The 24,452-nt window shown below is 37.1% G+C and overlaps 1 protein-coding gene across 4 annotated transcripts, besides 2 other annotated features; it reads left to right on the forward strand.

The window, feature by feature from the left end:
* The first annotated feature begins 304 nt into the window (after positions 1-304).
* CG11883 (uncharacterized protein) lies at positions 305-24,450 on the forward strand. 4 transcript variants are annotated; one of them, NM_001299360.1, is made up of 10 exons: positions 305-479; positions 2,534-2,642; positions 20,164-20,371; positions 20,599-21,205; positions 21,269-21,355; positions 21,409-21,972; positions 22,111-22,625; positions 22,689-22,928; positions 22,997-23,092; positions 23,157-24,450. In NM_001299360.1, exons 3-10 carry the CDS (start codon positions 20,177-20,179, stop codon positions 23,229-23,231), a joined length of 2,379 nt encoding a protein of 792 aa, NP_001286289.1. In that variant the 5' UTR covers positions 305-479; positions 2,534-2,642; positions 20,164-20,176; the 3' UTR covers positions 23,232-24,450. The 4 variants fall into 4 exon arrangements, with proteins under 4 accessions (NP_001286289.1, NP_724960.1, NP_610598.1 ...); NM_165793.2 differs by lacking the exon at positions 20,164-20,371 and having other exon boundaries at positions 23,157-23,227; positions 23,309-23,633; NM_136754.5 differs by lacking the exon at positions 20,164-20,371 and having other exon boundaries at positions 23,157-23,633.
* Positions 5,042-19,758: a mobile genetic element.
* Positions 9,841-12,414: a mobile genetic element.
* Positions 24,451-24,452: the final 2 nt, after the last annotated feature.

Below are 24,452 nucleotides of genomic sequence, written 5' to 3' on the forward strand. Positions count from 1 at the left end.
ATTCACATTTTTATTATGGATAACAAAGTTTATTTAAGATGGTTATCACACATGTTTGTTATTATTTATTGTTGTAAAGCTAGCAGTAATGGAAACGTGAATTATGCTTTTTTGGCGCTACCGGTTCAAATTTAACCGCCTGTAAAGCTTTGCCTCTGTTAACCTGATCTTGGCTTAGGCAGCCACTGTCTTGGCCAACAATGTTAGGCGAGCTTTTCTGTTAGGCGGCTCTCCGCTCAGCTGGCGCATGCTCTCCCACATGTTGAACTTACTTTTGACCGTGCTCACCTAGAAGCGGAAGATGCCAGTCAAAGTTCTGCTTCCCATGTGAACGGTGGTATTTTGTATTCCGCGTTCCGATCGTCTGCACCGATTCCTTTCGCTACGCAGAAGATTTTTTACCAAGAAAAGAAAAAACTTCGCAGACTCAGCCCTTTTCGCTGGCTTCAGAAACAAACTTGGTTTTGGAAAAGTAATTTGTAAGTCTTGGCTATAAACAAACAAACAAAACGAATCGCAATAGTGTCGAATGGGAATTCCAGCTTATCAGTGGCAAATGAGCCTGAGCTAATTGATTAATCAGTATTAATCTGTTTATATTCGATTTAAATCAGCTCAATTGAAAGTGATGACTTTGTTAAGTGAAAGTGATATGATGTGTCTTCTAATTGAGTGTGAAATTTGCAAATTTACTTTCCCACTCGCGAAATTTGCTTGTACATTTGAGTATGGCGGAAGTGTCAATTCAAGAATTCGCATGATTGCGAATAATTTTCGAAAAAAACAGGACTGTGCGTTGAATTAGTAATGATAGGCGGAAAAAGTGGGGCTAAATCGGGGCAACGAAAGCACGGCCCAAAAGTTAACTGCATAAACAGTTTATTTTTGTATGCCAGAGGACAGCTGCAAGTTCAAGTGTACAAAACTCGTAACCCCCATGAAATTACATTACGCATGATACATACCAACACACAGCTATAGATGTGTGTATACACATATATGCATGGTACACGGGAGTATGACGTGGTGTGCGAAAGCCCGTCGCTCAACACGTTCTAAAATATTAACTTAAAAGACAACAGCAAAAAAATACGCAACAATAATAACAGCTACCAAACAACGTGCTTATTAAGAGAACCCACTGAGGGGTTATAAATATTGCGAGTGAGCGTTCTCGGAAGCAGCCCCCAAGAAAAGCTTCCTCTCAAGAGAGAAATGCTCTCTCCCTCTCTCTCTCTCACTCTCTGTATGCAAGACAGCTGATTGTCAGAATGTTGGCCTCAAATACCCTTAGACAACACCCCACCTCCCATTGCCCACCCAGCAGAAAACCACCTCAAACAGCCCACTTTTGTTTTTACAACAAGTGCCGCTGCTGGCGAAAAAGTGTTTGCTGATGTTTGCCATGTTTTTGGCCATTTGAACTTGACAGTAGGAATGTGGGTCTTGGCTATTCGCAAGAAGTGTGACCACATTTCGGGGTCTGCTCTAGAATACTTGACCTTGAAGTCCACGAAATTTATTTCGTTTTAAAAATAAACACCTGAAATGACATATCTCAAAACTTTCTCGTGTTTTCAACCAGTGGCAAATTGTATGCTCAAAACACATTGATGATCATGACTGATTTTGTTTTAACATCTTGTTCATGCTAACGTAAGAATATGTGAAAATTTTTGAAAATTTATAAATTGAACGCATCATTTAAATTAACATTTTATTAAATAGCAACTCAGTTGTCAGTATTTGTGATGGACGGCTCTTCAATTAAACGAAAAAGCCTTAAAAGTTACATGTTTGATGGTGTTTTGATTGATTGCCCCTAGCAATTAGAAAGTTGAAGCAATCACTATAAAATTTTTTAACAGGCATGACAAATAATTAAAGACCTTACGCCAAATAAAAACACAACCCACAACAGGTGCGATCGAATCTTTGGCTTTGAAACTTCGATTGGCGGCTTGAAGTGAGATGAGTAAAAAAAAAGAGTATGTGTGTAATAAAATTAAAAGCCAGTCAAGTCAAGTGGCGGTGCCTGTGTGGCTGTCATAATATACTTTGTGGCAGATGGGAGTCTTGTTTGCTGTTTTCGAGAGGAACCCAACCAGAGGGTGGGTAGTAAAAATAGACCTTCAATGTTACTAGTTACAATGCTTTAGCGTAAAGCTGACACACGCATGTTGGGGAGAGGTCCAGATGGACTAAATACGGCTAAACAAAACTAAAATGAGCTTTTATTAGTTAGAAAAAAGGAGTTAAATGTTGATCTCAGATGATATAAATCCGTCTTTAGCTTGTAAAACCTATTTGTCTTATAAAAGGCGAACCAATGCATATGCAATCCAAGAGAAATGGTTTTTAATAACGTATATAAAATGCATTCGAATACATGCTTTGCCATTCACCTGTATGGGGTTCCCTGTAAAGTATACCACAATTTATCTAAGTTAGTATTGACTTAAAGTTCGCGTAAGACAAGTTGGCCTGTGTATCCTTTATCCTGAATTATTCAGCAAGTTTCTTTACCTTGCAGTTTGCTGGCATCCCACACAACGAACGACCCGAAAATCAGTTGCTGGGCAACCCCTACTAAAATAAGGAAAATCGAAACGGGAGGAGGACCCACGGAAACTTACACGCAAGTGAGTAAATAACTGGCTGTAACTGACGGTCGTTAGGTGAAATTATCAATTATGCAATTAAAAGGGGTGGAAATTGTTGAAGCCGAGTATCTCAGCTGAGAGTTATTAAAACTTACGCCCGCCGCATTTATTGATCTAAATTAAATGCCAAGGTTGGAGTGGTATTAAAATAGTTGAACTGGTTGGTTTAAGAACCTATGGACATAACGTTGTTTAAATAGTTCTAAGGCTTTGTTGCACTAACTTTAACCTCATGTTTGAAAACCATACATATTGTACATATGTGCTCACTTCTGAAGCAATGTGGAAATGCCCTTAATAATTTATTCCTGAGTTGCTGTTTGAGTTTCCGTTTTTCTCATTACACATTTCATTTCCGTTCCCCTCGGCCCAAAATGAAAATGTTACAGGGCAATCGGACGTATACGTAATATGCTAATCAACTTTTGTTGCCAACAAGCTGGCGATAAACCAAGTACAAACCCCAACCTTTTCGAACAACTGTTGCGAAAGTAACTTTTTGCATGTGAGTGTGTCAGGATAACAGGGCTCCTCCTTCGGATGTAGAAAATCAGCCCAGTCTTAACCTTCCCTGTGGCCCTGCGCCATCGCCTTTGCCTTCGCCCAATTGACCCTTAACCCTTGCCTTGGGTTGTCTCTCACCTGATGGAACGTAGCTTGCTCAGGAGTCAAGGGCATCAGACACACACTCATGCAAATTGCATGCCTGATTTCACCAATTGATTGCATGCAATTGTTTTTTCCTTCGACTTCCACTTGTTTGCTCATCCCGAGCCAAATCCTTGCAAAGCGAAAACAGAACGAATGCGAATGTTAAGTAAGTGAAAGTGCTTAAACATTATTCAGTAGTGTTTCCAGCAGGTTGCTTCAAAAGAGCAGTCCTTGAAAATGTGATTCTCATTTTTGGAAACCCAGTTCATCTGTTGCACATACGTAAATCAGAGCTGTCATGTCCAAATGTCATTTTTGAAATGCATACCCTTTCAATGGGAAGTAATCAGGAGTCAAATAAATGAATATATAATAGTATTTTAGATCAAATAGTAATTGATTTTCTTGCATAAAGTAATTCCACTGTTAAAGTTTTCAAGGTTAAATCCAAATCTCACGAAGTTCCCTAAACTGAATATTTCATTTTGAGCAATAAACTGAATGAAAATAAACAATATTTTTGCGAGAGTGTCTGCAACTTTGCTATCGAAGCGAATTCCAAATATTTATGGCATTTGTTTGGTGTGCGCGAATTGTGAAATGAGATTTTGCGGTTGCCACTTTGTGTTTCATTGGATGTTTCTGCATGAACGCTTAATGGGCATATTAGTTTGCAGTTTGAAAAGTGGTTGCGGGTTAAACAGCACTTAGCTGAAATATGAAATTAATTATGTCTGGTTCGTTGGATTCGATTAAAGTTACAATAACATTGACACTAATATACGCAACTCAATTTGATGGGCATTAATTAGTGCTGCAGGCAAAACAAACTGTGTGCATGTTTAATTAAATAGTCAACTGTTTGGCCTGTGGCTACCAACAACTGCTCTTAAAGTGAGTTGAAGCTGTAAAACTCACTGGTCACGAAGTGGAGCTCTTGAAAATGCAACCCATCCGCCAGGCAATTTGCCATTTCTGAGCATTTCCTGACCGGTTGCAATTCATTTCCCATGTCCTGCCAGAATCCACAGCTTACCTTTTGCCGTCAGCTTAGTGTACGACCTGAAGAAGATGCCCAATCGCATGTGACCTTGTTTCGCTCGGCCAACGCTGCGTATGAGTATTGCATAGATCACTTTGTTGATTTGCTTGTTGCTTTCCCATTATCAATGTCAATGTGCTCTTAAGCAACTCAGTGCATCCGTGAGATACTTTCCGTCTCAATCTCTCTGTATCGGCGACTGCTTTTGAAATTTTGGCAGACAGAATAAGAGCAATTGATGGGGATTCCCGTTCTTAGGTCGTGAGCAATTTATCACATTGTTGCAAAATTAATTTCCTTCTGTGCTTTATATGCAATCACCTCTCTGTGCACTTTTATGCTCTCAGCCTTATCATTGTTTGTATATTTATATATATATTTTGCATCGAAGAAAATTATATTCATTTTGCTTAAGCAATCGCACTTGTGTTTTGCATTTCAAGTGGTGCGGTTCTCGTGTTGTTTTTATATTTAGCGCGATATTACGAAAGTTACCTTATTGTTTTACAAATCGAATAAAATAAAAATGCACCTAAGCCGCTTGCGTGGTTTGCGAGGCGTTTTGTGAGTTATACAAAAGATATATTTTCATGATCTGACACCTCAGTTTATTGTTTGCATTTTTCTCCCTTGTTTCGGAGACTCGAGTGAAGCAAATTGGCAGCTGAAAAAAAAATGCTATTCAATTTACATTGTAGTATATACGAACATAATAACAATAATAATAACAATAATAATAATAATATTAATAATAATTATAATATGAATCATAATAATAAGTCGACTAATAAGTAAACTTAGGACCACCCTAATTCCTTAGGGTCACCCTAGTAGATCTTTAGATACACCCTAATACTAAATATGCGAATTCAGCATGTACGCCTTTAGGGGTCGCACTCGACTCCCATTGGTTATCGAGTATGAACTTCATACATACATATTGCAGAATTTGCTAGTGTCAGCACTTGGCTGTCACAAGAGATCTGCCTGTAGACCACACTAAGATCAGTTATAAATCAGGAATAGATCTGGAATGTACACTCGCTTAATAAAAACCAAATAAAGATAAAATGACCAACTGCGTTTTGAGACTTTATTAACTACATCAGAAGTATTGGAATTCTAATTAACTACATGGCGACCGTGACAAAGGATCGTTATAAGTTGTAGCAGAAGCTAAAGGAAACCGCTTGTGATAATTTTCAACTTCGATGCTCATCCACCAAGACGGCGGCAATTATGAAGAAAAAAGCGATCTGAGTGAGTAGAGTGTCAGTGTGATGGGAAAAAACAGGGGCGGAGTTCGACATAATATAAAAAAGAGAATAACGCACATAAAGTGGCTATTATATACGAACACTCCACCACCCCAATGGTCGAAAGCTCAAAAACTACAAGCTGAGCTAGACCACTGTGTCGAATATCTCAAGAAAAAAATCCCCACCACACGCGCTCACTCAGAAAATCAAATAAAATCGTTAACAATTAACAAAACTCCAACTCCCAATCCGAAAAGCCTGCCTGTTTTCAAGAAAAGATGCCCGAACGACTGCGAGGGACCACTGTTCACACCGCATTGTGAACATACGTGCAGACATTGCAGCTCCACCACATAACCCCTAAATGAGGAAATCATCATCAACGTGGTGAGCAGCCCGCTCATTACGTCAGCGAGGGAGTGTCAGCGTGCCAACCCCGGCGACGTCCAGCTGACGCAAGGAGGGTCAGAGTGAAGCAAATAGGAGCTGAAAAATAAAATATTTTTTTTGTTGCCCTGCGTGGCACACCACCCTCGATGCACTGCGCTGCATATTAATATTACACAAAATATTGTAACATTGAGCGGAACTTTTTCTGCCCGATGAGAAGAATGGCCCGTAAAGCCATACACCAACTAGGTAGGAAAATGTAACTATATTGAACAAAAAAAAAAAAATCAAAACAACATATTTTTAAAGTAAAATAAACCAAAACCCAAAAATAAAACAAAAAAAAAAAAATAAAAATTTACAAAAATGGGTTGGTTTGGATCTGACGATAGTCAGACAAAAGATAATACGGCCAATGTGGTCAATAACTTAAAAATAGTCGACCATACAGATGACATTCAGTCACTGTGGTTACTCCTTTTGATCATGACGATCGTAACAGTCGCTCAGTTTATATTAACGCTATATGTTAAGCATAACAAGATAATAAAGAGGCGTTATATAGGCAAAGCAGAGAATAGTTTGGATAAAATTTAAAAAAAAAAAAAAAAAAAAAAAAAAACATCCAAAATGTATTTTGAATTAAGATGATCTAAAATTTTTATTTTTAATATCAGAAAACTAGAATGAAAAAAAAAAAAAAGAGATTATTGAAGAAACCTATTTGAGAGAGGCCAAAATTTATAAAGTTCGATTGCATAGATAAATCCATAGTATTCTTTAAATGGACTGGCAAGAAATACAAAACGAGCTTAAAGAAATTAAAACAACTTTTGACAAGTCTTATAAATGCATGACACCAAATAGAGAAGTGCAACAAGACACTCTCAACAAGCATGCGCAGATATTGGTAAGATGCTTTAATGGAGCACGCCAATTAATTTACAGAGAAAGGAAAAGATTAACAAAAAATCATTTATCACAAGCAGTAAAATTTCTAAACAGGTTCCGTGAGAACTTGTTAAACGTCAAGTACAGACACAACTTAAATATTACAATCCCAACGATTTTAAGCACACCTATAGTGGCTGAGATCGGTGAGGATATCGAAAGTGTAGGAGAATCAGAAATAGAAATAAAAGAAGAGGATCTCCACGATCTTGCAATTCCAGCGGTAATAACATTACCCGAATTACTTGAAGAAGAACTTTCAGATTCAAATACAGGAATAAGAATACAGGAAACGGACAAAATGACAGACTCTGCCGCAACAGCAAGGGAATATGTGCGACAAATTTCGTCCACAATACCTGAGTTTGACGGCAAAAAGTTAAACTTGAATAGATTCCTCACGGCTCTCCGGCTAATAGATCTGACAAAAGGAGATCAGGAGATGCTAGCGGTTGAGGTAATCAAGACAAAGATACTTGGTCCATTATCACACAAAGTTGAAAATGAAAAGACCATTATCGGTATAATAAATCTATTAAAAGCATCAGTTAAAGGCGAATCGCCCGATGTCATCAAAGCAAAAATGCTTAGTACACAACAGCGCGGCAAAACTGCAGCGCAATATACCACGGAGATAGAAAACCTACGTGGGTTGCTCGAAGCAGCCTATATAGATGATGGTTTAGATTCCAACAATGCAGACAAATTCGCTACAAAGGAAGCCATATCTGCAATGACCAAGAACTGTGGGCACGATAAGCTCAAAACCATATTGGAAGCTGGAAATTTCAACACGATGAATAGCGTGATTGAAAAATACATACACTGCAGTACAGAAATGACCGGCAATTCAAATAGTGTATTATTCTATAATAATAGAGGACACTATCGAGGTAATAATTACCGAGGAAATTACCAAAACAGAGGTAATGGCCGAGGAAATTATAACTCCTACAATAACAACTATAGAGGCAGAGGTGGTTACCATGGTGGAAACAGAGGACGAGGTGGTAACCAAAATTATAATAGAGGTGGAGGTTACTCAAGAGGTAACCAAAACCATAACTATAAAACAAGTCATGCCCACAATGTCCGAAACATACAATCGGAAAACGAACATACCCCCTTGAGCGACAATCTACAATAAAATTATACAAAATTAATCTCAATTTAAGCATTTTTATACGATTGAAGAATATGAGTACCAATTCATGGGTAACTCTTTTAATAGATACAGGTGCAGAAATTTCCCTGCTTAAATGCAGAAACAATAATCTTAACGATTTAAATCCAAAAAATACAACAAATATATCAGGAATAGGGCAAGGGACAATTCAGTCTCTAGGTACACTACATTTAGAAATGTGTATTGCTAATGCAGCAATACCATATGAATTCCATATCGTACCTGACAATTTTCCTATACCAGGGGATGGTATAATTGGCTTGGATTTCATTAAGAAATACAATTGTATTTTGGAATTCCACGACCAAGAAGATTGGTTCACTTTGAGGCCCAAAAATTTCAGGAACATAAACATTCCTATTATACATTCACTAGATAATGAAATAATTTTGCCAGCTAGATCAGAAGTGATTCGAAAGATTCAACTAACATCTACTGACACACATGTCCTCATCCCCAACCAGGAATTACAACCTGGCATAATAATCGCAAGTGCACTCGTAAACACTCAGAACGTCTTGATTCGAATTATTAATACAACTGAAAAAGACGCTATAGTTAGTAGCGCAAATATAAAAAGCGAATCATTGGATGATTATGATGTATACAACGCAAATATAGAAAATAGTGCACAAAGAACTTCAGAAGTATTAAAACTTCTTAAATTTCCATCGTTATTCAAAAGCGATTTAACAAAATTATGCACCGAATATAGCGATATTTTTGGTCTTGAAACAGAAACCATATCAGCTAATAATTTTTACAAGCAAAAATTGAGATTAAATGACAAAACTCCAGTCTATATCAAAAACTATAGAATGCCAGAAAGTCAAAAACCAGAAATTCAAAGGCAAGTTGACAAATTAATAAAAGATGGCATTGTCGAACCATCTATTTCAGAATATAATAGCCCTCTTCTCTTGGTACCCAAGAAATCACTGCCTAACTCGGAGGAAAAGAGATGGCGATTAGTAGTCGATTATCGCCAAATAAACAAGAAACTGCTAGCAGATAAATTCCCACTTCCAAGAATAGAAGATATTCTTGATCAATTAGGCCGAGCAAAATATTTCTCGTGCCTAGACCTGATGTCAGGATTCCATCAAATAGAATTAGACGAAAGGTCAAGAAATATAACATCATTCTCAACTTCAACGGGAGCATACCGCTACACGCGATTACCATTTGGTTTAAAAATAGCCCCAAATTCTTTCCAAAGAATGATGACCCTTGCATTTTCAGGTTTAACGCCTTCGCAAGCATTTCTGTATATGGATGATTTAGTAGTCATAGGCTGTTCTGAAAAGCACATGCTTAAAAATCTAACCGACGTTTTCAAATTATGTAGGCAACATAATTTAAAATTACATCCAGAAAAATGCACTTTCTTTATGAAAGAGGTTACTTATTTAGGTCACAAGTGTACTGACAAAGGTATATTGCCAGATGACTCTAAATATGAGGTAATAAAGAACTACCCCAAACCAGTAAACGCAGACGAAGCTAGACGCTTCGTGGCATTTTGCAATTATTACAGAAGATTTATTAAGAACTTTTCTGAGAAATCACGCCACTTAACGAGGCTTTGTAAAAAGAATGTTCCATTTGAATGGACAAGCGAATGCAATGATGCATTCGAATATCTCAAAAGGGAATTAATGAAACCAACACTCCTTCAGTACCCAGATTTCAGCAAACTGTAGTTAATTAGAATTCCAATACTTCTGATGTAGTTAATAAAGTCTCAAAACGCAGTTGGTCATTTTATCTTTATTTGGTTTTTATTAAGCGAGTGTACATTCCAGATCTATTCCTGATTTATAACTGATCTTAGTGTGGTCTACAGGCAGATCTCTTGTGACAGCCAAGTGCTGACACTAGCAAATTCTGCAATATGTATGTATGAAGTTCATACTCGATAACCAATGGGAGTCGAGTGCGACCCCTAAAGGCGTACATGCTGAATTCGCATATTTAGTATTAGGGTGTATCTAAAGATCTACTAGGGTGACCCTAAGGAATTAGGGTGGTCCTAAGTTTACTTATTAGTTGACTTATTATTATGATTCATATTATAATTATTATTAATATTATTATTATTATTGTTATTATTATTGTTATTATGTTCGTATATACTACATCTCCCTCCTTTTGAAAAATAACGTAATAACATGAAGTTATTTTCAAGTATATAATAATTTTTTTTTTTTTTTTAAATGTACATTAATATTTGAAATGAATGATTAAAGAGATATTAAAAAAAATATATATATATTTTCATTATATTTTGCAAAGTAAAAGTTTTGTATTATAATGTTTTTATTGGTTTTTATTTTATTTGTGGTTTTTTATTTGTGGTTTTTTATTTGTGGTTGGCCAACCAAACAAAATGTATTATGAATTAAAAATTTTTAACCTATCTTTATGGACTATCTGTTTTTTATTTTTATTTCCTATAATTGTAATGTTGTCATTATCTCCTATTTCTGAAACTAAATATGGTCCTAAATAATTATTGTCAAGTTTATGACCCGTTTCGTTTTTAAGTAATATCTTATCTCCTATCTTTAATTCAAAGTTACTAATATTTCTATCATATTTTATCTTTCTATCGGCTTTTGCCTTGTCTAACATATTTTTAGCTCTTCTATATGCTATTTCTAATCGTAGCTTAACTTCTTTTGAATAGTCATCCATGTTGTAAATAGGATCTATTCTGTCTATCCTGTTAAAATCTATGAACTGTCTTGGTAATCTTCCAAATACTAATTCATATGGACAATATTCATGAACTACCGATGGTGTTGTGTTGAAACAATAAGTAAAATATTGTATCCATATATCCCAATCGGTTTTGTCAACAGATATATATGAGCGAACATACTCGTTGAAAGTTCTGTGACTTCGTTCTATTGTTCCTAATGTCTGGTGATGGTGTGCTGTTGAAGTAATGTTTTTTATCTTCATATATTTGCATAGGTCGTCTATAATTTGGTTTTTATATTCCGTTCCCATGTCCGTTATGATTGTTTTCATTGGACCGTACTTTAGAATAAAATTTTCGAATATAGCCTTAGCAACTGATTTTGCACTTTTATTTGGAATTGGTACCGTTACCAAATATTTTGTTAAATCGCAAATGATAGTAACAGCATACTCATTTCCGTTTTCTGATCTTGGCAGTGGACCAATGGTATCTATCAAAACTTTATCAAATGCTGTTGCTGGCGTTTCTGTTATTGTCAACGGTGTTTTAGTATGTTTTGTAGTCTTGGCTTGTTGACATTTTAAACATGTTTTAACATATTTACTTATTGCCTTTGTCATTTGTGGCCAATAATAATAGTTTTTTATTTTCCTCAGGGTTCTAGAAATTCCTGAATGGCCTCCTTCTGATGGATCATCATGATATTTAGACAGTATTGCTTTTATTTGAACCTTATCATTTTTATCTATCTTAGTCACCTTGTTTAATAGCGCTATTTTTAAATTTTTTAGTATTTTATTGCCCTTTTCTTTAAAATTCTTTATAGTGACAAATTCGAAGATTTGTTCACTTGGTGACAATTGTGTTTGAATGATGCTATTTATTCTTGCTTCTTCATTAAGCCTTTGAAAGAATTGATCTAAATCGATTATTTCATTAGAATAAAAATTAGTCATATCAAAACGTGTTATAATTTGTTTTCCTCTTTTCAACAAACACTTATGCTTGTCTATTTTGAGTATAACATATTTTTTGGCATCAATGTTATTGATTACCTGATAGATATTGGGCATTTTTATATTTTCTTTCTCATTTGGTTCATGCAATTTTTCACCTGCGCAGGTATTTTTCTGTCTTGTTGTTGATCTTGCTGTTACCTTTAGTATCTGTCTATTTATTGCTTTAAGTTCTCCGATTGTTATTCGGGACAATGCGTCTGCGACATGATTATCTTTCCCCTTGAGATATTCTACTGTGAATTCAAACTCCTCCAAGTCTAGTCTCATTCTGGTTAATTTTGAACTGGGGTTTCTCATTGAAAAAAGATATGATAGTGGCCTATGGTCACTTTGTACTAAGAAATGTCTACCATATACGTATGGTCTGAAGTGATTTATTGCCCAGTGAATAGCTGCTAGCTCCTGCTCTGTAGTGGACTTATTACTTTCGCCTTTTGTAAAGCTTCTTGAAGCGTATGCCACTGGTAGCTGTTGACCGTTATGGTCTTGAGATAGTACCGCTCCACATGCTTGTTTACTAGCATCTGTGGTTATGCAAAATTGTTTTGTAGTATATACGAACATAATAACAATAATAATAACAATAATAATAATAATATTAATAATAATTATAATATGAATCATAATAATAAGTCAACTAATAAGTAAACTTAGGACCACCCTAATTCCTTAGGGTCACCCTAGTAGATCTTTAGATACACCCTAATACTAAATATGCGAATTCAGCATGTACGCCTTTAGGGGTCGCACTCGACTCCCATTGGTTATCGAGTATGAACTTCATACATACATATTGCAGAATTTGCTAGTGTCAGCACTTGGCTGTCACAAGAGATCTGCCTGTAGACCACACTAAGATCAGTTATAAATCAGGAATAGATCTGGAATGTACACTCGCTTAATAAAAACCAAATAAAGATAAAATGACCAACTGCGTTTTGAGACTTTATTAACTACATCAGAAGTATTGGAATTCTAATTAACTACATGGCGACCGTGACAAAGGATCGTTATAAGTTGTAGCAGAAGCTAAAGGAAACCGCTTGTGATAATTTTCAACTTCGATGCTCATCCACCAAGACGGCGGCAATTATGAAGAAAAAAGCGATCTGAGTGAGTAGAGTGTCAGTGTGATGGGAAAAAACAGGGGCGGAGTTCGACATAATATAAAAAAGAGAATAACGCACATAAAGTGGCTATTATATACGAACACTCCACCACCCCAATGGTCGAAAGCTCAAAAACTACAAGCTGAGCTAGACCACTGTGTCGAATATCTCAAGAAAAAAATCCCCACCACACGCGCTCACTCAGAAAATCAAATAAAATCGTTAACAATTAACAAAACTCCAACTCCCAATCCGAAAAGCCTGCCTGTTTTCAAGAAAAGATGCCCGAACGACTGCGAGGGACCACTGTTCACACCGCATTGTGAACATACGTGCAGACATTGCAGCTCCACCACATAACCCCTAAATGAGGAAATCATCATCAACGTGGTGAGCAGCCCGCTCATTACGTCAGCGAGGGAGTGTCAGCGTGCCAACCCCGGCGACGTCCAGCTGACGCAAGGAGGGTCAGAGTGAAGCAAATAGGAGCTGAAAAATAAAATATTTTTTTTGTTGCCCTGCGTGGCACACCACCCTCGATGCACTGCGCTGCATATTAATATTACACAAAATATTGTAACATTGAGCGGAACTTTTTCTGCCCGATGAGAAGAATGGCCCGTAAAGCCATACACCAACTAGGTAGGAAAATGTAACTATATTGAACAAAAAAAAAAAAATCAAAACAACATATTTTTAAAGTAAAATAAACCAAAACCCAAAAATAAAACAAAAAAAAAAAAATAAAAATTTACAAAAATGGGTTGGTTTGGATCTGACGATAGTCAGACAAAAGATAATACGGCCAATGTGGTCAATAACTTAAAAATAGTCGACCATACAGATGACATTCAGTCACTGTGGTTACTCCTTTTGATCATGACGATCGTAACAGTCGCTCAGTTTATATTAACGCTATATGTTAAGCATAACAAGATAATAAAGAGGCGTTATATAGGCAAAGCAGAGAATAGTTTGGATAAAATTTAAAAAAAAAAAAAAAAAAAAAAAAAACCATCCAAAATGTATTTTGAATTAAGATGATCTAAAATTTTTATTTTTAATATCAGAAAACTAGAATGAAAAAAAAAAAAAAGAGATTATTGAAGAAACCTATTTGAGAGAGGCCAAAATTTATAAAGTTCGATTGCATAGATAAATCCATAGTATTCTTTAAATGGACTGGCAAGAAATACAAAACGAGCTTAAAGAAATTAAAACAACTTTTGACAAGTCTTATAAATGCATGACACCAAATAGAGAAGTGCAACAAGACACTCTCAACAAGCATGCGCAGATATTGGTAAGATGCTTTAATGGAGCACGCCAATTAATTTACAGAGAAAGGAAAAGATTAACAAAAAATCATTTATCACAAGCAGTAAAATTTCTAAACAGGTTCCGTGAGAACTTGTTAAACGTCAAGTACAGACACAACTTAAATATTACAATCCCAACGATTTTAAGCACACCTATAGTGGCTGAGATCGGTGAGGATATCGAAAGTGTAGGAGAATCAGAAATAGAAATAAAAGAAGAGGATCTCCACGATCTTGCAATTCCAGCGGTAATAACATTACCCGAATTACTTGAAGAAGAACTTTCAGATTCAAATACAGGAATAAGAATACAGGAAACGGACAAAATGACAGACTCTGCCGCAACAGCAAGGGAATATGTGCGACAAATTTCGTCCACAATACCTGAGTTTGACGGCAAAAAGTTAAACTTGAATAGATTCCTCACGGCTCTCCGGCTAATAGATCTGACAAAAGGAGATCAGGAGATGCTAGCGGTTGAGGTAATCAAGACAAAGATACTTGGTCCATTATCACACAAAGTTGAAAATGAAAAGACCATTATCGGTATAATAAATCTATTAAAAGCATCAGTTAAAGGCGAATCGCCCGATGTCATCAAAGCAAAAATGCTTAGTACACAACAGCGCGGCAAAACTGCAGCGCAATATACCACGGAGATAGAAAACCTACGTGGGTTGCTCGAAGCAGCCTATATAGATGATGGTTTAGATTCCAACAATGCAGACAAATTCGCTACAAAGGAAGCCATATCTGCAATGACCAAGAACTGTGGGCACGATAAGCTCAAAACCATATTGGAAGCTGGAAATTTCAACACGATGAATAGCGTGATTGAAAAATACATACACTGCAGTACAGAAATGACCGGCAATTCAAATAGTGTATTATTCTATAATAATAGAGGACACTATCGAGGTAATAATTACCGAGGAAATTACCAAAACAGAGGTAATGGCCGAGGAAATTATAACTCCTACAATAACAACTATAGAGGCAGAGGTGGTTACCATGGTGGAAACAGAGGACGAGGTGGTAACCAAAATTATAATAGAGGTGGAGGTTACTCAAGAGGTAACCAAAACCATAACTATAAAACAAGTCATGCCCACAATGTCCGAAACATACAATCGGAAAACGAACATACCCCCTTGAGCGACAATCTACAATAAAATTATACAAAATTAATCTCAATTTAAGCATTTTTATACGATTGAAGAATATGAGTACCAATTCATGGGTAACTCTTTTAATAGATACAGGTGCAGAAATTTCCCTGCTTAAATGCAGAAACAATAATCTTAACGATTTAAATCCAAAAAATACAACAAATATATCAGGAATAGGGCAAGGGACAATTCAGTCTCTAGGTACACTACATTTAGAAATGTGTATTGCTAATGCAGCAATACCATATGAATTCCATATCGTACCTGACAATTTTCCTATACCAGGGGATGGTATAATTGGCTTGGATTTCATTAAGAAATACAATTGTATTTTGGAATTCCACGACCAAGAAGATTGGTTCACTTTGAGGCCCAAAAATTTCAGGAACATAAACATTCCTATTATACATTCACTAGATAATGAAATAATTTTGCCAGCTAGATCAGAAGTGATTCGAAAGATTCAACTAACATCTACTGACACACATGTCCTCATCCCCAACCAGGAATTACAACCTGGCATAATAATCGCAAGTGCACTCGTAAACACTCAGAACGTCTTGATTCGAATTATTAATACAACTGAAAAAGACGCTATAGTTAGTAGCGCAAATATAAAAAGCGAATCATTGGATGATTATGATGTATACAACGCAAATATAGAAAATAGTGCACAAAGAACTTCAGAAGTATTAAAACTTCTTAAATTTCCATCGTTATTCAAAAGCGATTTAACAAAATTATGCACCGAATATAGCGATATTTTTGGTCTTGAAACAGAAACCATATCAGCTAATAATTTTTACAAGCAAAAATTGAGATTAAATGACAAAACTCCAGTCTATATCAAAAACTATAGAATGCCAGAAAGTCAAAAACCAGAAATTCAAAGGCAAGTTGACAAATTAATAAAAGATGGCATTGTCGAACCATCTATTTCAGAATATAATAGCCCTCTTCTCTTGGTACCCAAGAAATCACTGCCTAACTCGGAGGAAAAGAGATGGCGATTAGTAGTCGATTATCGCCAAATAAACAAGAAACTGCTAGCAGATAAATTCCCACTTCCAAGAATAGAAGATATTCTTGATCAATTAGGCCGAGCAAAATATTTCTCGTGCCTAGACCTGATGTCAGGATTCCATCAAATAGAATTAGACGAAAGGTCAAGAAATATAACATCATTCTCAACTTCAACGGGAGCATACCGCTACACGCGATTACCATTTGGTTTAAAAATAGCCCCAAATTCTTTCCAAAGAATGATGACCCTTGCATTTTCAGGTTTAACGCCTTCGCAAGCATTTCTGTATATGGATGATTTAGTAGTCATAGGCTGTTCTGAAAAGCACATGCTTAAAAATCTAACCGACGTTTTCAAATTATGTAGGCAACATAATTTAAAATTACATCCAGAAAAATGCACTTTCTTTATGAAAGAGGTTACTTATTTAGGTCACAAGTGTACTGACAAAGGTATATTGCCAGATGACTCTAAATATGAGGTAATAAAGAACTACCCCAAACCAGTAAACGCAGACGAAGCTAGACGCTTCGTGGCATTTTGCAATTATTACAGAAGATTTATTAAGAACTTTTCTGAGAAATCACGCCACTTAACGAGGCTTTGTAAAAAGAATGTTCCATTTGAATGGACAAGCGAATGCAATGATGCATTCGAATATCTCAAAAGGGAATTAATGAAACCAACACTCCTTCAGTACCCAGATTTCAGCAAACAATTTTGCATAACCACAGATGCTAGTAAACAAGCATGTGGAGCGGTACTATCTCAAGACCATAACGGTCAACAGCTACCAGTGGCATACGCTTCAAGAAGCTTTACAAAAGGCGAAAGTAATAAGTCCACTACAGAGCAGGAGCTAGCAGCTATTCACTGGGCAATAAATCACTTCAGACCATACGTATATGGTAGACATTTCTTAGTACAAAGTGACCATAGGCCACTATCATATCTTTTTTCAATGAGAAACCCCAGTTCAAAATTAACCAGAATGAGACTAGACTTGGAGGAGTTTGAATTCACAGTAGAATATCTCAAGGGGAAAGATAATCATGTCGCAGACGCATTGTCCCGAATAACAATCGGAGAACTTAAAGCAATAAATAGACAGATACTAAAGGTAACAACAAGATCAACAACAAGACAGAAAAATACCTGCGCAGGTGAAAAATTGCATGAACCAAATGAGAAAGAAAATATAAAAATGCCCAATATCTATCAGGTAATCAATAACATTGATGCCAAAAAATATGTTATACTCAAAATAGACAAGCATAAGTGTTTGTTGAAAAGAGGAAAACAAATTATAACACGTTTTGATATGACTAATTTTTATTCTAATGAAATAATCGATTTAGATCAATTCTTTCAAAGGCTTAATGAAGAAGCAAGAATAAATAGCATCATTCAAACACAATTGTCACCAAGTGAACAAATCTTCGAATTTGTCACTATAAAGAATTTTAAAGAAAAGGGCAATAAAATACTAAAAAATTTAAAAATAGCGCTATTAAACAAGGTGACTAAGATAGATAAAAATGATAAGGTTCAAATAAAAGCAATACTGTCTAAATATCATGATGATCCATCAGAAGGAGGCCATTCAGGAATTTCTAGAACCCTGAGGAAAATAAAAAACTATTATTATTGGCCACAAATGACAAAGGCAATAAGTAAATATGTTAAAACATGTTTAAAATGTCAACAAGCCAAGACTACAAAACATACTAAAACACCGTTGACAATAACAGAAACGCCAGCAACAGCATTTGATAAAGTTTTGATAGATACCATTGGTCCACTGCCAAGATCAGAAAACGGAAATGAGTATGCTGTTACTATCATTTGCGATTTAACAAAATATTTGGTAACGGTACCAATTCCAAATAAAAGTGCAAAATCAGTTGCTAAGGCTATATTCGAAAATTTTATTCTAAAGTACGGTCCAATGAAAACAATCATAACGGACATGGGAACGGAATATAAAAACCAAATTATAGACGACCTATGCAAATATATGAAGATAAAAAACATTACTTCAACAGCACACCATCACCAGACATTAGGAACAATAGAACGAAGTCACAGAACTTTCAACGAGTATGTTCGCTCATATATATCTGTTGACAAAACCGATTGGGATATATGGATACAATATTTTACTTATTGTTTCAACACAACACCATCGGTAGTTCATGAATATTGTCCATATGAATTAGTATTTGGAAGATTACCAAGACAGTTCATAGATTTTAACAGGATAGACAGAATAGATCCTATTTACAACATGGATGACTATTCAAAAGAAGTTAAGCTACGATTAGAAATAGCATATAGAAGAGCTAAAAATATGTTAGACAAGGCAAAAGCCGATAGAAAGATAAAATATGATAGAAATATTAGTAACTTTGAATTAAAGATAGGAGATAAGATATTACTTAAAAACGAAACGGGTCATAAACTTGACAATAATTATTTAGGACCATATTTAGTTTCAGAAATAGGAGATAATGACAACATTACAATTATAGGAAATAAAAATAAAAAACAGATAGTCCATAAAGATAGGTTAAAAATTTTTAATTCATAATACATTTTGTTTGGTTGGCCAACCACAAATAAAAAACCACAAATAAAATAAAAACCAATAAAAACATTATAATACAAAACTTTTACTTTGCAAAATATAATGAAAATATATATATTTTTTTTAATATCTCTTTAATCATTCATTTCAAATATTAATGTACATTTAAAAAAAAAAAAAATTATTATATACTTGAAAATAACTTCATGTTATTACGTTATTTTTCAAAAGGAGGGAGATGTAGTATATACGAACATAATAACAATAATAATAACAATAATAATAATAATATTAATAATAATTATAATATGAATCATAATAATAAGTCGACTAATAAGTAAACTTAGGACCACCCTAATTCCTTAGGGTCACCCTAGTAGATCTTTAGATACACCCTAATACTAAATATGCGAATTCAGCATGTACGCCTTTAGGGGTCGCACTCGACTCCCATTGGTTATCGAGTATGAACTTCATACATACATATTGCAGAATTTGCTAGTGTCAGCACTTGGCTGTCACAAGAGATCTGCCTGTAGACCACACTAAGATTAGTTATAAATCAGGAATAGATCTGGAATGTACACTCGCTTAATAAAAACCAAATAAAGATAAAATGACCAACTGCGTTTTGAGACTTTATTAACTACATCAGAAGTATTGGAATTCTAATTAACTACAACATATACGTGACATGTACTCTTTAAATTCTCTTCGTAGCTATTTTGTAATAATACTTACTTATTTGTATACTGAATCTTTTATTTTTTTTTTAAATTATTATTTATTAAGTGAAGAATCCGTACATCATAATATTGTATCTTAACATCACAGGGTGGAAAAATATTCTTAGGAATTACCAAACTAAATCTTTTATTAAATAAAAAAAAAGGTTTGGTATCTGTACGATAAATGCATTAAATAATAAGTAGGCGCCTTAAAATAATATTACGATTAGCTGACGATTTACTAATTAAAACCATATGAGCAATCAGATCATGAAAACGAACCATTAAGATTGCCTCTCAAGTCGAGTCTATCATCAATCTCTTGTGTGCCGTTTCCATTTTGATCTTTCCTAACCAAGCAGCGTCTGTAGGATGAGCAATGCGGGAATGGACGGAGGAGGAGGAGGAGGAGGCGGCGGAGTCGGAGGATCGGGATCAACAACAGTGCCGCCCACAACGCCACCACCCACTGGCCATGGATCCACTCGCCGCCTGAGCCACCTGACAGGCAGTGGTCGTTCAGGAGGAGCCGCCGCCATGGGCAATGTGGTGGGCTGGCTGAAGCAGGTTCTGTCCAAATCCTAAAATCCAAAATGTGATATCCGAATCGATGTTGAACCACCCAGCACGATACACAGTGTACACCCAGAAACACTATGATATACCTGCACCCCTTAGCTTTTGTGTTGTATCCACCCGCCTGATTCTTCTATTGCCCCTAATGTCCTTCGATGTCTTTAAGGATTACCTCTGAGCATTTGTTGATTAATGCATAATTTCCACATCTTTTGCAGGCTTCCATTGAAGTGCGAGACGCCGGCACACGAACTTTGTCGATGCTGCAGAGCAGCAACCCCAACTTTCGATCCCTGGACCTATCTCTGGGCACGCCCACACCAACCACACCCACCTCCAGCGAAATTCCAGCTGCTCCAGCCAGTGCCACCGCCTCGTTGAGTGGCTCAACGCTGCAATTTGGACCAGAGGAACCAGAGGAAGGTTCAGCTGCCGGAGGAAGCCAATCGCTGACGCCACTTGATGCCAGGGAACTCCTGACGAGACCCACACGCGCCTACGCCTCCGTCAGCCAACCACAAAGTCCAAGACATCGGGGATCGGGGTGCGGGTCCGTTTCCGGATCACGAATAATCACACACGGCCTGACCGGACGCTCCACATCGATATCCTCGCAGCTGGAGAAGACCAAGAAGCTACTGAAAATGACCGAGGGCGAGGACAAGCCACTGACCATTCTGCACTACAACGATGTCTACAATATTGAGTCTATGGCGGAAACGGAACCCGTTGGAGGTGCGGCCAGATTTGCCACGGCCATCAAGAGTTTCGCGCATCTTAATCCGCTCGTGCTCTTCAGCGGTGATGCCTTCTCGCCGAGTATGTGTAAGTATTGAATGGAAATAAATTGCTTTTGAAGTGGAATGATATATGTTTTGTAACTTGCAGTGAGCACCTTTACCCAAGGAGAACAGATGATTCCTGTGCTCAATACGGTGGGAACTCACTGTGCCGTCTTTGGCAACCACGATTTTGGTATGAAGAAGATGAGTTTTAGAAGGCATTTTCTAACTTATAATCCTCTCCAGATCACGGCTTGGATGTGCTGGTCAAACTGATCAAACAGACAGAATTCCCCTGGCTCATGTCCAATGTGGTGGACAATGAAACCGGTCGTCCATTGGGTGGTGGCAAGATCTCGCACTTCATACTACACAATCAGATATCCATTGGCTTGATTGGACTGGTGGAGCGAGAATGGTTGGAGACTCTGCCCACCATCGATCCGAATGAGGTGACCTACATTGATTACGTGGAGGCGGGAAATAAGCTTGCCCGCGAGCTGAGAAACGAGGGATGTGACCTCATCATTGCCCTTACCCACATGCGTACTCCCAACGATATTAATCTGGCCGAGAAATGCAACGGCATCGATATTATACTCGGTGGTCACGATCACGTCCGCGAGGTCACCGAAATCAATGGCAAAATGATTGTCAAATCAGGCACGGACTTCCAGCAATTCTCCGTCATCACTATCGAGCGGGATGCCGCCAATCGTGAACATTTCACAACGGACGTCAAGTGCTTCGATGTGACGGCCAAAATTCCGGAGGATCCGGAACTGAAACAGGAGCTCTCCAAATATGCCAGTAGGTGGAAAGAACATCATTTTTGGGTTTTAGTTTAGTTTTGTTTACGGAATTTATTTTCGGCAGGCTACTTTTTGAAGGAAAGATTAAGATTTTAAATTACTAAATCAAGCTAATCGAGTTCCTTGTTCCTTACAGAGTTCATCGAGAGCAAGCTTTCGGATGTCATGGGTGTCTTTAGCGTGGAATTGGATGGCCGTTTTTCCCGCGTACGAACCCAGGAAACAAATCTGGGCAACTGGGTGTGCGACGTGGTGCTTGCCGCCGTTGGCGCCGATGTGGTCATCCTGAATGGTGGCACCTTCCGTTCGGATCGAGTGCATCCGGTGGGTGCCTTTACCATGGGCGATCTGGTGAACGTTATTCCCATGCGTGACCCACTAATCCTGCTCGAAGTGAAGGGTAAAATACTCTGGCAAGCACTGGAGAACGGAGTGTCTGCCTATCCCAAGCTGGAGGGCAGGTTCCCCCAGGTGTCGGGCATCAGTTTCGCCTTCGATCCGCAGGCGGAGCCTGGCAAACGTATTGATCCGCAACTTATCCAGGTGGGCGATGAGTACCTTAACCTGGAGCAATCATACAAGTTGTGCGTCAAGAGTTATATCTTCATGGGCTGTGATGGCTACACCATGTTCAAGGATGCAACTGTGCTGGTGAGTCGTGGCTTTTCATTTGCATAAAGTTCTCGTTTTCAAGCAACTATTACCCCATTGCAGATGGATGATGATGCTTGCCCGGAGTTGGGAATAACTCTGCAGAACCATTTCAAGGCCATCAATTCGAGGAAGTGTGGACAAAACACTAAGCACCGCCAGTCGCTGGTGACCCTTTCCCGGAGGCATAGTCTGGTGCAGTGCCTGGATAGTATGGATCTGGATGGACCATCGCCCATTCGCAAATTGTCCGTGGGCCATCACAACAAGTCGATGGATTTGACACATGGAAATTCTCAAAAGGTATTCGCGATTGAATAATAACTATATATAAATGAAATATCTGAAATGAAATATTTACTCCCTTAAAGATGTTACGACGTGCGTCCTTGGATGACCTGGAGCAGTCCACATGCGATTTGGCGCCACAACTGGAGCACCGTATCGTTATGATTCAAAACGAAGAAGTAATATACAATATTCTGTATATTTAATATAACAATTGACACTAAGCAATCCTTATTCCCGCAGCATCATCGACAGTTACTGTTCAAAAAGGAGACGCACATAATGAATTCCACAATCACCGAAGCTGAGGACGAGTAAAGAACTACCAAAAGTCATTTGATTTACAATTTGCATTTAATTTATTGTATTCTTTATTTCTTTTTCGTTTTTTCTAGTTACAAGAAAATAAGACAAATTGATTTAGGGACAGGTTCCGATGTGGAGAGAAACATTTGAGTACGGTTTAGGCAAAAGCAAAGCGAAGATATAACCATTTAGCTAGTTAGATAGTTGGCAGATCTGTGGGATCGTGTCCTATATTATTACCGTTTATTGTTAATGCTCCACTGTTTTTTTCGGCTAAGTTTCGTTGTGAACGTTTGTAAGACTTCCCCAGAGATATTGATATTGATATTGTATATGATGCATGTGTAGTGAGTACGTGTACCTAAAGCTTACCGCTAGTTTAATTTACTTTTAATTAGATAAACTGATTTACACAACCAACTGATTATTATTACTGTAACTACAGAGCAGCCCTTATGTTTTGTGATCTAGATAACGAAAAGAGTTTGAGCCGAGCTTTTGGGAAAAAACCTTCAGATATTCCAAGTAGTTGTTTTTAAAAAATCCCGAGTCCACGAACACAATCAAATACTGTAGGTTGTACGCAAGCAAATGAAAACCACTGGACCGCGACGAGGAGGACTACGAGTAGCAAACTGAAGGGGCAAGCAGATGTAAAGTGAATGTTAAGCAATATTTTAGACAATGCACCTAGATTTTGAATGTCAAAATGGGATGTGTATATTTTTATGGACACTTTTGGTGCGCTTCGAACATGGCAGAGCATATTATTTTTTAGAGACCGCGAGCACAGTCGTGCAACACTCATGGATAAATGCTTTAATCTTAAATAGTTCCTTGAACTTGCACACCACAACCACCACGAGTGTATTTTTGTCCATAGGCGAGCAATCCGACCACCAGCCGGAGGTCAGAAAAACAGCCAGAGCAAAGGCAGCAGCTACCCACTCAATTACACAAAGTTAAACAATAAGTAGAGGAAGCCACTTATACATATGTACTCCATGCTTAACTGATTGTCCATGCTTAGAACGTACAGTTAACTAAAGTGAACAATATACAGGCTCAAAATGCACCTGATTATTAAAATTATAAAGGACCCATAAATATATATATATATACACAGATATCGTAAATCTTTCCACCTCCTTTGTCTCCCCCCCTTTGAATTTGAGGGCCAATCCTTCAACACTTTTAAACTATTTTGCAATGGGTCATTAGCCCGTAGAAGAA

The sequence above is a fragment of the Drosophila melanogaster genome, chromosome 2R, assembly GCF_000001215.4.
Source record: "Drosophila melanogaster chromosome 2R".
NCBI lineage: Eukaryota > Metazoa > Arthropoda > Insecta > Diptera > Drosophilidae > Drosophila > Drosophila melanogaster.

Excerpts from the sequence above, each read along its gene's own strand:
- CG11883 (NM_001299360.1), top strand. The coding sequence starts at position 20,177 with ATGAGCAATGCGGGAATGGACGGAGGAGGAGGAGGAGGAGGCGGCGGA. Across the intron at positions 20,372-20,598 it reads TGGTGGGCTGGCTGAAGCAG|GCTTCCATTGAAGTGCGAGA; the intron begins GTTCTGTCCAAA and ends CATCTTTTGCAG. Across the intron at positions 22,929-22,996 it reads CACATGGAAATTCTCAAAAG|ATGTTACGACGTGCGTCCTT; the intron begins GTATTCGCGATT and ends ACTCCCTTAAAG.